General features: G+C 33.9%; 1 protein-coding gene across 1 annotated transcript in view; it reads right to left on the reverse strand.

The window, feature by feature from the left end:
- Positions 1 to 881: 881 nt before the first annotated feature.
- The window catches only part of B3GLCT (beta 3-glucosyltransferase), a 56,375-nt gene continuing 41,691 nt past the window's right edge, over positions 882 to 15,565 (reverse strand). The window contains exons 9-15 of the mRNA XM_027727192.2: positions 14,962 to 15,093; positions 14,015 to 14,084; positions 9,715 to 9,828; positions 7,762 to 7,861; positions 6,671 to 6,790; positions 5,357 to 5,501; positions 882 to 2,486 (exon numbers count right to left, since the gene is read on the reverse strand). Coding sequence (XP_027582993.1) covers positions 2,319 to 2,486; positions 5,357 to 5,501; positions 6,671 to 6,790; positions 7,762 to 7,861; positions 9,715 to 9,828; positions 14,015 to 14,084; positions 14,962 to 15,093 — 849 coding nt within the window. The 3' untranslated portion in view covers positions 882 to 2,318. The remainder of the gene's footprint in view (positions 2,487 to 5,356; positions 5,502 to 6,670; positions 6,791 to 7,761; positions 7,862 to 9,714; positions 9,829 to 14,014; positions 14,085 to 14,961; positions 15,094 to 15,565) is intronic.

Genomic DNA, 15,565 nt, shown 5'->3' on the forward strand with positions numbered 1-15,565 from the left:
CATCAGTACTGTTCCGGCTCATTAACACACCATTTTGTCTTTAGGTTTCAAGCAGTAATGGTCATCTTGAGTCTTCTGAAACTAAAGTTAATATAGAAGGCTTTACATCTTGTTTATAGAAACTCTTTGGGATCCTCTCCTTGAAAAAACCTAATTTTTTTTTCCTTGGTGGACTAAAAGGTCTCTTTTGTCAGGCTGCTTGTGTCAGGGTTGCATATAATTAGCTGTGTCTCAAAAGTCAGAGTTTTGGGGGCAGAATAGTTGAGTAAATTATGGCTTTGTTGCTTTCAAAACTGAAGACTAAAATCAGAAGTCTAATGGTTACTAATACCTCCTGAATCCTTGCAGTAAACCCCAGAGCTAACAGCAAGGGAAAAAATGAATTTTAAGACAGCTACTATTACATATGTCAGATCAGAAATAAAAGTCCAAGTAAGTAGTCAATCAGTGAGTCAATGGTTCCCCAGCTTTAAATAAGACAGCAGCCTACAAGTAAAACACAGCCTGGACCCAAAGCTAATCATCTTTTTTTGATCTAATCTGCCTCCACCAGGGCCAAGGAGAGATTAAATATCACCAGCTGGAAGCTGGAACTGTCTGGACTGTGTTGCAAGACTTTTGGAGAATTTGATAATGACATATATTTTGTGATATCATCAAGATTCCCAATCACATGAGGTGTTAATTGAAAAAGCATTTTCCATTTGCACAAAACCAGAGACTGAAAATTAACTTAATCTGGGGAAGTACGTCTGGACAGAACATGAAAAAAAAAAAGTTGCCTTTCCGTACAACTGACAGTAAATACAATTAAAGTGGTAAAATTATTTCACTGGTGCTTAAAGAATCCTGTACTTGGTTTGCAAAGACGAAGAAAGTGCAAAAGGTTAAAGAATGTTTTTATTCAGCTTTCAGCTGTCACAGTTCTAAACAGTAAACATAATTAACAATTCACCCATGGTACTGGAGAACATAGTTCTGGTATCAGTAAAATGTCTACTGTTTAAGGCACTGATAGTGTGGGAAGAAAAAAAGCATGGATTGCTCCTACTTAACCAGAATTTGATAAATATGTGCTTGTTATTCAATGCTTAAAATTCCACAAGCTACATTTACAAACAAATGTGTATACAACTTTGGTAATTACCAAAACCGGAATCGGTGGCTCCCCTACTTTGACTCTAGAGCAAGTATTGTTTTTCTTTGAAGTGGAATCAATTTTACAACTTACTAAAAGAAACCAAAACACAAGTTACTTCAGCAGTATGGCTTTAAGACCCTGTATTTGGTAACAATATAGCAAGCCAAGTTAAATAACAGCCTACAAGTGTCGTATACTGTCATCTTAAAAGAAGCAGTTTTACAATATAAAAATTAGTTTAGAACATACTAAAGCCAGTTTTCGTACAAACATTTTTACAAAACTGAATTACTAAAAAAAAAATTCAAGAACATTTTAAATATGAATCACTCTTTACATGTTGTATGCATAAAATCACTTATCTTGATGACATAAATTAGGAATACTACAAACTTTTTAAAGGTGGCATCCATATGCTATTGAAATGCACACATCAGAAATACTGAAGTGTTAGTTCTGAAAAAATCCTTAAGAGTCACATTTATACTTGCCAAATAGGTGCACAGTGACTTAGGTTTCAAAAGGAGCCACAGTGACCTCCCGTGGCCACTTAAGAAATCCCTGTCCTTAACCTTTTTTTTTCCATTTTGTACAGGACATTCCACACAAATGCCAATAAACTTAAAAAGTACAACAGTGGGTCGTGCCTGGTCCAACTACCTCAGGAAATTACAGTATTTCTATATGAAATGAGCATAAAGGAGCACAGCCTTCACACAATCTAGAGCCTGGTCACAGATAAAAAGTCAACTTTTCTCTATGATTTATTAGGACAGTGTTTCAGAACATTTTAGAGAACTGTTTTCTGTAGGTCAATGAGAGATGATGTTCAATAGATGTTCAACACATATTCAATGTTAGGCTCCCAAATACATAACTTCAGCTTTTGACAGAATAAAGGAAGGAAATGTAAATTGATGCTGTCTGACCCAAGTCCAAATCAGAACACAGGTAAAGTTGTACAAGACATTTTAAATGTGTATCAAGTTCATTGATATACAAAAGCAAAAGAACCCCAAAGTCATTTAAGTGCCTTCTTCCATTGTTCTGAGGAGGTTCAACCAACAGGAACAAAATACTGCCTTCTTACGTCATGAACAGAAGAAGAAAGTGGAAACAAAACAAAAATCACAGTACTGACTGTCTGTCATCTGCAGAACTTACATTCTTCTACTGCTTATAAATCTTCTCTGTTATATCCAACTTTTTTTCCATTATGTGATTCTTCTGTGTTTGGTGCCAGCCATGTGAAATACACCTTCACTGGATCAATATTCCAATGCTTGTGAAATGATACTGGAATTTGGTGAGAAAGGTAGTCTTTTGGGTAGTCCATTGGCCTTGCCTAAGGTGAAAGAATAAAGCAAAACCACTCATACTCAGTGATCAAGAATAATTTTAAAAAGAGAAAGTATCACCGTTCAATGGCCTCTGTAACATAAAAAAGCGATGTAGCACTGATAAAACATGCAAGATGGCAAGAAAGGGGTTTTTACATCATTCTATTAAATCCATTGATAGGCATTAGTTTAAATCTTCAACTCGCACTGCAGTCATCACGCTATAAATGAAGTACACTGATATTAAATATGTCCGATTTCTTGGGATTAAATGGTCACCATCTATGAAAACAAGTGACAGTGTAGTTTGTATTGCATCTTTTTTAATAAGTAGGTTTGGCTCAGTAATGACAAAATAATTTTAAGTCATATTCTCTTCCTCCTCCTCTTAATGAGAGTTGCCAGCCCTGCCAGTGTGATTGTAGGATCCTAATAAGCCCATAAACAGCCAAAACACATGAAGTTTTATGCTAGGTAAAGGTTTCAAATGTGGGATACATTGTGGTGCCAGAAAACTGCATTGTTATTCTTTATCAGGCTGTATCAAAACAGACAGAATTACAACACAGCTCCATGACGCAGCTGCTGTCTAAATGCACCATGCGTGTTTCATTTTCTCTGGTAGTTTAACGGTTCATAAGTGCATCATCATATAAAAAAGCCCCACCTTTATTGGCTCCTGATAAAATAACTACATTTTGTCATCATAAATAGAGTTTTTGTAAAGAGAAATGCACAAAAGGCAAACTTTTGTTGTTTTTTCTGGATGTAAAGTGCACAAAGAAAATCGAGTGATTTGGATACCAAATAATTGATCTAATGCCTAAGCTAGTAACTGATTCACTTCACCTACTTATGGTGGCATTTATGAATTCTACATGCAGTGTTCTTCATGCAGTTCTGTATATACTCCAATCATAAAATTAGGCAACAGAATTTGACATTAAGAAATCTGACTGTGTTGCTGGTGGCTTTTTAAATTTTGATATTTAAACCACAGAGTGCTTATTTTTAAAAACTCCACTGGATATAAATTCCCTGAATTTCTTCTTCTCTCCCTACACTTTGTGGAATCTATTATTGTAATATTTGCTCTTTTTTTCTTTTCTTTTCTAGAATTTGTATTTGGTATTTTAGAAAACCCATATACTTGCTCGTGGACAGACCGAACATTTAAGATCACAATCCTGGCTGCTACTCAACATGGGAAGGTTCCTGTTCTCCTTAAGAGACTCATCATGTCAAAAGCCTCTGGAACAAGTTACAGAACACATATGTATCTATCTTAGCATGTAGCCAACAGGAAAACAGTAGGAGTGAGCAAACACTGTAACATCACACTCTAAGGACAAAGATATCTTTGCTTCTGTTTCATAATAAATATCTAAGAACAATTTTGAATTCATGTACTTCAAGGAACATCACACATCATATTTCAGTCAAGCCTTAAAAAAATAATTTTCCGGTTGACAGAAAATCCAAAATTGGTTTTCTCATTTTTTTCTCATTTGCATAATAGTGGAATTTGCAGAATAAGCACATTTAATTTTTATTCAGTAGTTTTCTCCCCAGGGTTAATTTTTGTTCAAGGTATGTCAAATTAGAATTTGCTATAAGCAACAGTGATGAATTACAAATCAAGTGCAATTTTCTATGTGGAAAATCAAACTGCTAGGATTTCACTTTTACAGTGATTCAGTATCAATTCAGTGTCAATTCAGTATCAAATGCATACCAGCAAGGATTACAAGGAGGTGCTTTGTTTTTTTATCTATAAAATGAGTTCTGTTCTTCACTTCAAGTAGTTTGGTTTGGTTTTTTTTTAAAACATCTGTGCAAGCACAAACTATTCAATAACTGTTGATTTTATAAGATGCATTACACGCTTTCTTTTTATACTTAAAAGAGTAAGCAATGATAAACAAAATAGGAAAGTAAACAGATATGATTTTTTTTTATATGGACAAGGAATTAAAGTATTGAATAGTGTGTTCTCAGTCTTCACATTTCTCTAAATAGAAAATGTAATCAGAAAGAGAACTTTACATAGGAAAAACTGGTAATTCAAATGAACACCCCCTCTTCCACTGACAGCTACTTGGAACCACATGGTAATTTACTAATTCTCAAGTAGCCTGTTATCTTGATCTCAGTTCATATTCAGATAAACAGGTCTTCCCAGTTTTTAAACTGGACCAACACTTGAAAAATACCAAACACTACACTGATTTACATGCTGATTTTTAAAAAAGTTGTGCACTTTAAAAAAAAAAAAAATCTTTAGTGCTTCTTGTTAATGCCATGAAAGGATTTGGTTGACAAGGCAGAAAATCTCTACAGGCCTCAATGTATCATGTTTTCCACCCTGACACTACAGTTAGCTTGTTAAATATTGTGGGATCTATCTTCACTAATGGGATATTTCAGAATAGTAAATATTGAATCAATAAAAAAGTTGGGTAAGTAGACAAGGCAGATTTATTGAAAAATTTCATGGTCAGTTCTTCATTACCTGAAGAAAAAAGTATTGTATTGTGGGGTTTTTTTCTTTTCTTAGAGGACATATGACAACTATTCAAAGCATGTGGCTCCTAATTCTATTTGTTTTTCAAAATACCCACCTCTGCATTTTTTATAACATGTAGTTATAGGTTAACTGAAATACCATAACTATTAAAGCATTATAGTAATCCATGCTTTCAGAATGTTCTTATTTGCCTGATCAGTCTTGTTCTGCAGGGAAACAAGGTATAGCAGCAGCATCTTGGTTACTGTTATTACATATTATTCAAGTTTGCAGTACTTATGAGTTCTGTTTTATATGTACACTTAAAAAATGCAATATATTTTAAATACTTAGAAATAACTCTCTGACCTGATGAAAAAGTGAACTATGTGTTATAGGGATTCCTAGGCCACTGAAACACATCCCAAGGACCATATCATCAGGAGCGTCCATGCTGTAACACCGGCATTTACTAGCAAGTAGTTTCTGAACAGCTATTCTGCTGAAAACCATCCTGAATAAAAAAAAGCACATGAAATATATAAGACAATAGCTATTAAAGAAGCCAAATACTGCAATTAATAAATATTGCTAAATGACATAAAGCTGCAAGACCAAATGTAGCCCTCTGATACAACACATTGGAAATTTTTAAATCTGAGAAGTCGGAACTGACAAACAGTGCAAGAGGCATTTTCTGAAAGATAATTACTTTATAGAATGTAAATTAATTATACCAATTATGCCAATTATAGTTATTCCAACAATAACTTAGCTATCCAACATTTTTACCACAGTTGATAATTCCTCCTAAACTTGGCTCGGATGTGAAAGAGGTGTTCTCTGTCTTACTCAAATGTACTGTCCAGTTAGTTATCATGTAGCCATTAACTGAAAAGAAGTTTAAACTTAGACTGCCATTCCTTGAATCATCTATTAGACAGATTTCCCTCCATAACTGAAAAAATGTTCCTTTAAGCCATTGCAAGGTTTTTCTCTTCATCCTAACTTTGCTGCTCATCTAAATATCAATGAGAACCTAGAGCTGTTAGATCAGTATCACTAAAATAAGCCTTAAATAGATCAGGAACATGTTGATATCTTAAGTTCAACATCTGAGGGACTACAATCTCGTCTAGTGTTCCATAGATGCCTTTAAGTTCCTCTATCCACCCAGTCTAATCAGAATAAAGGGTACTCTAGCTACTACAAATTATATTAAAAAGATTCACTCTGAAATTGCTGCAGGGCTTCATGAGTTCATTCACTGTATGGTAATCCTTCGCTTGACGCTGGGATATGGTAAAACTTCTACAAATACTGAATGCTAAGGCAAAAAGACTGACCTTAGAATATTGTCAGATTAAAGCAGTAAGAAACTCCATCAATATCATTGCAACTTTGAAGATTGCATATATAATAAAAAGAAAAAAACCAGAGAGTACAATAGGAAGTCGTATAAGTCAGCACAAACAGAGAGGGAAAAATAAACTAGAGCCTGGGGGCAAGGGGGAAGAGTTGGGACTTGTGACCAGCTAGTGTTGCTACACAGGTGTGAGGTAAATTGCACACATTTGGGGGAAACGTCACTGTTTCTATTGAAACTGATTTGTGTTGTAATTTAAAACATTTGCACTCAAAAGAGGAGCTAACGTAGATCTCAGTAGGATTTAAATAAATTACCCTCCTCCGCCGGTGATATAACTGTATCCTCCTGTTCCCAAGCCGTAACCATAACGCTCTCCAAGAAATACTGGTTCATTTGGGTCATAGCAGCTGAGTAATTTTCGGAGTCTGAAGATACTATAGTATGAAAATCCATTAAAAAAAATCTTGTAAAACTTAATTTGTAAAGATATTGCTAGCTTAAATAGCATTCTAGTAAGTAGTACAAAGATACCAGGAGAAATTCAGAAATTCTACCAAAAAAATCCCAGAGACACAAACTGTTAGACATTTACGATGGATTATATAAGATATGACAGCCAATTTTGGTCAAGTGATGAATCAAGTAGCTTAAAATATTTTTCTGAGGTAGGTAAAGTTTGTCAGCAAAAGTGCACCTCATCTCAGAGAAAATGTGAAATTATTTTTTCTGATCAATGGTAAGATCTTTGCAAATTACCAATGAACATTTACAAATTGAAAAACAAAAGGTAGTTTTAGTTATATGAACACTGCTCTATCTACAGTTACATCCTCTTCCAAATTCTTCTGCCACATGATTGTATGTAAAGTATTGTCTTGAACTACTTATGTTCATGTCCATGTGATTCTGCTCATTGATCACTGTGCCTTTTTTTTGCTTATATCGCAGTGTCAGATTTTACGTGAATGGAATCTAATTTTCTAACAAAGAAAATAATTTTTTCTTTTTCTGAACATCATTCTGGGTAGCTTGGACAACTGCCCTAGCTTAGGGAACCTTTTTTCTGCACATTTATGTGAGAAATACGTCTTAGAAAGCATATTAGTCAATGACTAAAACCAACCAGCTCAGACACACCTATACTGAGGAACCAATGTGTAATCATATTCAGACTATATGATTACATGAAAATACTAATATGCATAGTTTTAACCAAGTTACAAGATTACACTGAATTTAATATCTGTCAAAAAAATGCTTAAGTGACAGTTTTTTTCTTGAAGAAATATGAAGATATGTAACTAATAAAACAGGTGTATCTCTTGAATACAGAAGAATAGATGAATATTGCTAAAACTCTTATTGGCATGAACAGTGGTAAATCCTGCAGTAATGAAATTTATACCTTATCAGTGTGTCATCATCCACTATGACTAACCAAGGGGTTCTGGGAGAGGTATGATTCAAAAACCTTTCCAAAATGGCAAAGGTTTTCCCACAGTGACCTAAAGAAAGAGAAATTAACAGAATATACATTTAAATAAAGTAGGATTTTACAATAAACTATTACTAATTAAATAAATGTTCTACTGCACTATGTAAAACATTTTGGAAATGACTGCCAAAATATGGGAGATGCAAGTTTAAGTTACAATCTTTGTTATGTATAATGGTATTTGTAAAAACTGCTCCAGCACAACCACTGCTTTCTATGCAGGAACACACTTTTGAAGGATTTAATTCTTTGAATTAAAAATAACCTTTATTCCAACTATCCTGTTAAGCTGTTGGACAATACTGGACAGATTGCTACTTTTAATTTCGAAAACTGTAAAATTAAGAGACTATGATAGAAACATGTTCTGCAAAATACTCCAAGATATTTTCATAGCATTTCATGATGCATCAGGCAGATCCATTGCCTTTATATAAATATTTAGATCTATATTAATCTACTGCATTCATCACTACAACTCGGGTCCTGTTAACTGCCCCCCAAGGAAAGGTCTTAATATTTATCACAAGACTATAATGAAGCTGGAGGGGTAAGACACCCTTTACTAGGAATGAAGAAGTGAAACACCCTTGTTCAGAATGAGCAGGACAAGACAAACAAGGAGTTTCAGATTTCTACTGAATGTTCTTTAGATCTTGGAAAAAACTAATTTCAGTTAGTCTTTATTCAACACAGTTGGCTGTGTAAGCAATTGTCACCATCAATATTAAAATTAATAAACATTAAAAATAAGGATAGGATATTATATTTGAAGCTATTTCCAGTTTAAATGTTTTTGAGAAAATGCCGTAAGGAATGCTTAAGAAATGAAGGAAGTCCTGGCTGTGCTGATTTTATGAAACTGTGAACTTAATGCAGACTGATGTATGTACATTTACAAAATTAGAGCCAAGATTTCCATATTTTATTTCATCACAAAATGTGGAAGGTCCCTTCCCCCTGGCATAACTGGAAATACTGGGCATGGCTTTTACAGATGATCCACACACGCCCATCAGGCCTGCTGCCTCCTGAAAACACGCTCTGTTTGCATATGTCCCACTGCACCCGTGCAAATAGAAATCCCTGCCTATTCTATCTCTGCTTCTAACAGACCCTGTGGAGGACAAAAAAGAAGGGCAGAAATAACCCAGAGATCAGAACAATTGACCTAGTGGGCCAGATAAAGCTAACAGGCCACTGCTTGGACACCTCTAATTCAGAAGGTATAGCCTGTAGACTATAAGCCTAAGAAAAATAGATCAAATGAAAGAAAAAAATCAAAATTAATAAACTCACGAAAGACACCATATCCGTAGTATTTTTTCTATTCAAACACAAAGTAAATTAATTTAAAACCCCATTATTTGACATACAAACATTTAAATCTTAACATTTAGTTTTTGTGCTTAAACCAAGACATACTAGGCACAAGAATTTAATATTTGAAAACCACATGGCAAGCAGTTTGTGCTCAGCTGGTACTGCCTAAGGTCTTTTGAAATAAATTTATGACTTCTGCTACTGTTGATGATCTTACTCAAGATCATCAGTAACTGAAGTTATTACTCTTACCCCAACTAATAATACCAATTTTTTTGTCTTGGAGTATATCAGTGTACCATGCTTTCATACTCATGGTATTTAGGTTTTTACTATAAAGAACATGTTACCTACACAGGAGAACTCCCAATGTACTCTCCATCCATTTCCTGTGGCAAAAGCATTCTTTTTAGGCTGCACAGATGCACCACAGACATAATTTCTAAATTACATACTTTACATGAAATACACATATCATCCATAAAACTTAACTTCTTCAGACAGTTATTTGTGCAAAACTGACAATAGTTAATAGCTCACCTCTGTCAGTATTAGGTATACCTAAATCTATAGTAGGAATGGACATGTCTGCATAATCACTGTAGTATTCAATAAGGGCAGCTTCTCTTTCCCAAGTCTGCTTTACAACTGGTACTGCAAAACAATGATTGACATTGAAACACAAGTAACTTGATTAAAACAAGTACTTGATCAAAAAATTTATGTTAACCATTTATTGTTAACCACATTCCTTTGCATGGTAATAAAAATGTTGTTTCAAATACAGCACTATGGTTCTAAGTGTTCATTCTATTTTCTTTCCCATAAGACTTAGAACCAAATTTATATCTTTATGAAAGCCAATCAGGACAGTTTTATATACATGATAAAAAATTATTTTAAAATATGACTATAGTTTCATATTACATTGAAAACTGTGATATTTACATTTTGGCTAACTGAAGCGTGGAATTCATTACTTTTACACTTGCTATGGTAGACTTCATAGCACACATCAGCACAAACACAATCAGAAATCAATCCTACTTCCAGTATTGAAACTGCCACATTTTAAAAACAACACATCCAACTGTACAGCGTATAAAATATTCTGAATTAGAAACAGACCAAATATGCATTTGGAAATGTTACGCTTGTGTTATACACATCCTATCTGACAGCAACGTCATATTTATGCTCAAAAGCACCCATCTATGGAGACACACTCACAGAGCATTTTATAAACATTCCTGTTATAAATAATTATTATTATTATATATTATTATTTATCCTGTATAAATATTTATTATTTATTTATAAATAAAAATATTTGTGTAATTTATAAATATCACACAACCAATTTTGATCCCATGGAGATTCTGTTCAAAGGAGGATTGCTTAATGCTTCTCTACAAAAGCAACCCTTTTCTTATTAGTTTGGCATTTCACATCAACATTTAAAATTGATCACACAAAATGCTAACAATGGTGTTGTGAATGTTTAAATTACATCCAGAAGTGAATGTAACACAAAAAAACCCCAACCATCTGCAGGGTGTTTGGAAGAAAACTATCAGATTAAAATAATGATCACTTTTCCATCTTAAAAATTAAGTGGTCAGACCTTAGATGAGCAAGTACTCTGAAACACTGTGCATTCTGCTGTCATTGTTTCTATGCTTTATGTTCTCTGACACCATCCAGGAGGTCTCACTGGTAGCAGCTAGTGCTCTAAATGGAGGAAATATTCATATAACTTCCCTTTGCTGTTATATAACTTTGATGCTTGTGAACAATTCATTTTAGTCTCTTGCTAGAATCATCCATCGCCTAATTTGATGTTTGCTGCATACCTACTTGCTCACTTCCCTGTACTCTAACCACACAAGAACTTGAAGGATTAATTACTCTTGATTGACCAATAGTCAATTTGATAAGTTACCTTTTATTTCATTTTAGTGTTAAGACAGAGTAACAGGAACTCAATGCACTAATGGAAAGGCTTTAATATTTGGAAAAAAAATCATTTCCGTAGCAGTGTGCAATGGTCCATCCCGCTTTTAAAAGTTTTTAAAGAAATGTAAAAGTGTTCTCATTTTTTTTCATTAAAAAAACAAAGGGAATTATGCACAAAAAAATGTATTCATACAACTTTATAGCAGAGTTTTGAATGCAAAGCCAGGAATTTCACAAAGCATTAACTCTACCTCCTATGTAATAAAAAGTCACATTACATCATATAACACTGCATAATCAGGCACTAATTGGCAGAGTAAACTTTTTTTTTCAACTAGATTAAGAAAACAAGTAGGCAGGAAATTATTTTCTTATTTTGTGGAAATGTTCTACTTAAAAATGTCTCTTAGAAGAACAAAACCTGAAAGCTTTCAGAAAACAAGGCCCCAGAACAGAAGTATCACAGATATACAAAAGTGTCCAACCTTCACCTGGTAGAAGAGACACATCTGTAAAGGTTGTTTTACCTTTCTCCAAACAAGGACCAGAAACTCAACAGGGTGCTTTAACATACTGAAATATTTGCTATTACAGACTGAGCCTCTCAATTTCTTCAGTGGAGTGAGTCCCCTTCTGCATATAAATGAAGTATGTTCACTGAAGCAAGGACTTGAACCTCACCTCAGTTAAATGGTCTAGCAAGGGGGCTACTAGCTAAAGTGTCTTTCTCTTTTCCTTGCTTGTCTTGATGGAAGTGTCACCACTAGACTAATGTCTACTGTAAATTGAATCCCACAATACTTCGTCATTTCCAGCAACTTGTATCTTCCAAAGAAGAAACAACTATATGAAATTTTGGGCTAGATGCTAATGCAAATATTTATCAATGTATTAATACTTGTGATCACACAAAAATTTTAATACCACTAGAGGTATTTATAGAAGGTCAGCTCTATGCTCTTAATGACATTTTATCTGTGCAGTTTCTAGAACCTTGATCCATGTTTGCAGTCTTGAAAATTTCTTTTATAACTACGTATGCTATGTGTAAGAAGAGCTGTATCTGAAGTAAATTCTGAGGTAAAATTTAGCTGCTTTTAAAAGCACATCAATTTCCAAGCTTAAAAGCTGCACTAATGTAGTTTTTGGCATACAATAAAGAATGACTTACCAGGTAAAAAGAGCTCTCTGAAGCTGGCATTCATTAATCTTTCAAAATCTTGAGCAAGATTATCCTCTACTGCATAACACTGGAAGCTGTGAGGAAAGTTCAAGAATTTTCCTCAGTCTTCAACAGCTGTTTCCTGAAGGATGTTTACGTTATCTTTTTGAAGCCTTATGTTATTGTCTGACTTTCTAGGTTGTTTTGTTTTGATTTTTTTCAAATTTTGATGTAAGAAAATAAACATGGATCCAGAAAGGAGAACTCTTCAGTGAACTCCGATTACAGGACAGTCAATTTTGTTTTGTCAAAAGCTACTTTAAAGATAGCCTAATGATTAGGTTATTAAAATACTACAAATGTGTCTTCAAGTGCAGTAGCATTAAAAATAATAATTCATTAATCTTCTTATAAAAAAAAGCCATCTGCTTTTAACCAGACTTAGTTAAGAAAAGAGCTTTTCTCTTCATCCTGTCCTCTGACAATACATGTGGCAACCCTCCCCCCCCAATTTGGTACAGGTTCTAACCATTACTTAATTTTCAATTTTTTTGTCAATTATAATTACTTTAAATTATGCTTATAAACAAACTAAGCCTAATGGTGACAATATTATGCACCTGCAGTATTAAAGAGCACACAAAACTCAAATTCCTGGAAATAAATCTATTCCTGAATTTCTTTATTAACAAATGTCTAGAAGTAAACTAGAATGCACTGGTAGGTGGCATCTAGTAAGTAGAGTGTCTTCTGCTAAATCAGTGGATTTAGAATTTAGAATTTTTCCTGCAATACTTGATCTAGCTTAACTTATCTGAGCATTATTATGTATTAGCTGACGCTGAGTGTCTCTCTGTGTCTTTATTTTCCATGCCTATGAGAAGGAAGTTAATGCTCACTGCATGTATCTTATTGGGTGGTGCTAGGTTTTCTTTTTGTTGTTCTTAGCATGGATATCAAAGTCCTATTTTTTTGGTGATTATCATTCCTTGTATAACACTACAATTTCAAAAACATGCCATAGCGTTTCACACACTTGGGAGATTCTTAATCTGGGTCACAGGTTGGACAAAGTACTACATATGACCAAATATCTACAAAATTTCCCATTGGAAGCATTATAAAACACATGTGCACATCGAATTGCATAGTGTGACAACAGCCAGAAGGAATATGACAACATAAGCTGCTCAATCTTTTACCGGAGAGGAGGGCAGTACAAAAGGAAGGAGGAGATGAGGGACCTTTCAGCTTGTTCAGATTTCTAAATCAGTCACCATAGAGCTGCACAATTGTCACTGCTAGTACAAAGGACAGAAGTGAACCAATTATCTGGGGCAAAGTCACTGAAGGATATTAATAGCTGCTATATTAATTAATATTGCAAGAGCTCCAATTTACAACTTAAGCTAACTCCATGCATATTTTAATTTAGATATTAAATTTCAAGTTTTTTGCCAAGAATCACTAATGATGAAACATCAAACAACCACAACTTTTCATCTCAAATGTTTGACAGCACTCCTGAGGACTCTGAACAGCAAAAAAATTCTGTCTAAAGAATAAGCTGTTTATAATTCTGAAACTTTCCTGTTTTCAAGCTGATTTTGCAAATATTAGTCTCAAGAGCTACAGAGACAGCAAAGATCAGCTTGTTTTTCAGATATTCATTTAATGAACTATATTGCATAAATCTAGTACCTTGACCATTCAACAACTTACTTCTGTCATCATGAAATTTTCGACATGTTTTTACAGCAACAAAAATGTCTTCCTTTTTCACTGGTTCTCCCTATATGAACAGAACAAAACATAATCTTTAAGTGCAGGCTCTGCCTGTAATACTTTACAGGATATGCACGTCCATACATATAATAAAAGAGATAATACCTTTTCATTGTATAGCATATCAAACAGAATAGTGTACTAGTAATACATTAGGAAGTACATTTTTATCTATTGAAAAAAAGTCACTGGTTGTTTAAAATTCCTGAAATAACATAATTGAAATACATTTTTCATCGATAAAGAACTCGAACATGAACTAAAACACTTATCATTAGGAAAAGAAAATTAATACAAGAACTTGATGAACTAAGTCTGAAAAAGAATGTTTTTTTAATTTCTTTTAAATTAATCACTATGAGAACATGTTAAATTGTATCACACTTGGAAAAAGTAGATTAAATGCTACACACTAAATATCTTTTAATTTTCTCAGTTGTAATAAACCATTTGACCACTTTTATTTATTAACATTTTTGGCACCTAGAATTTCTCTCTCCTGGAAGCACGGAACACTTTTTGGCCTCCAGTAACACTTAAGTCATAATAACACAAATGTATTCTCCTAGAGGTGGAAGAGATGGGTTGTACTTTAGGGCAACAAATACTGTATTACGATCATCTATACTTCAGTATCTCACAGAAGTGCAAGGGTAAATACTTTACAGATCATGTGCTGATCAAACATTGTGGTAGAAAGACCCATTAAAGCATTTGCAATATTAATTGCTAGGAAATATCCAGAACAAACTACTTTGTTAAGTCTTTTTTAACTCATTGAAAAATATTTTCTTAAATTTTGAGATTTCTGAAGTCGAGTATTATGCATTTTATTACGTATTTTACATTTACTAAGTGAATGATATTTAAAATATGGTACTTACACAAAGTGGCAGAAAATTACTGAATGTTGTTGCACAATAATCAACTTTATATGAATTCATATCATCTGTGCAGAACTCAGGCACTGGAGTAAGATGTGGTCCTTCCCCTTTCTGCCAAATGTACAGGGCAATCTGTCAAAACAGGTAACATTTATATCAGTAATGACACTGTATAAAAATATTCAGGGCATGCAAAGAAATCATATTACAAGGCAAACTTAACAGGAAAAGTGAAGAATATGGAATGCTGTAGAAGACTTGTCCCTTAGTGAATCAACTAGTTGGATACCTTACTTCTTGTTCATGTTTCTAGAGCCAACATGTAATATTTTTGCTATAGAAGAAATTCTATGAGTTGTTTGAACATATACTCAAGATGTAGGAAATCTGGTTTCCAGGTTTACTTATATCTAACTCAACTGGAATTTACAGGAGGAATGACACTTCTCCAATGGAACAAAATTAGTCCTGGGTTCTAGTTTCTGTTTCTCATACTATTTACACATATTCCCAATGACTCTTGAATGGAAAACAAGCAAAGTGCTCCTCTCTAATATGGTGCCAGACCCAGCACACACTAAAAGCAATGAAAATGAGTTTCCTT

The sequence above is a fragment of the Pipra filicauda genome, unplaced genomic scaffold (genome assembly GCF_003945595.2).
Source record: "Pipra filicauda isolate LSUMZ 115617 unplaced genomic scaffold, ASM394559v2 scaffold50_size3627746_pilon, whole genome shotgun sequence".
NCBI classification, from domain to species: domain Eukaryota; kingdom Metazoa; phylum Chordata; class Aves; order Passeriformes; family Pipridae; genus Pipra; species Pipra filicauda.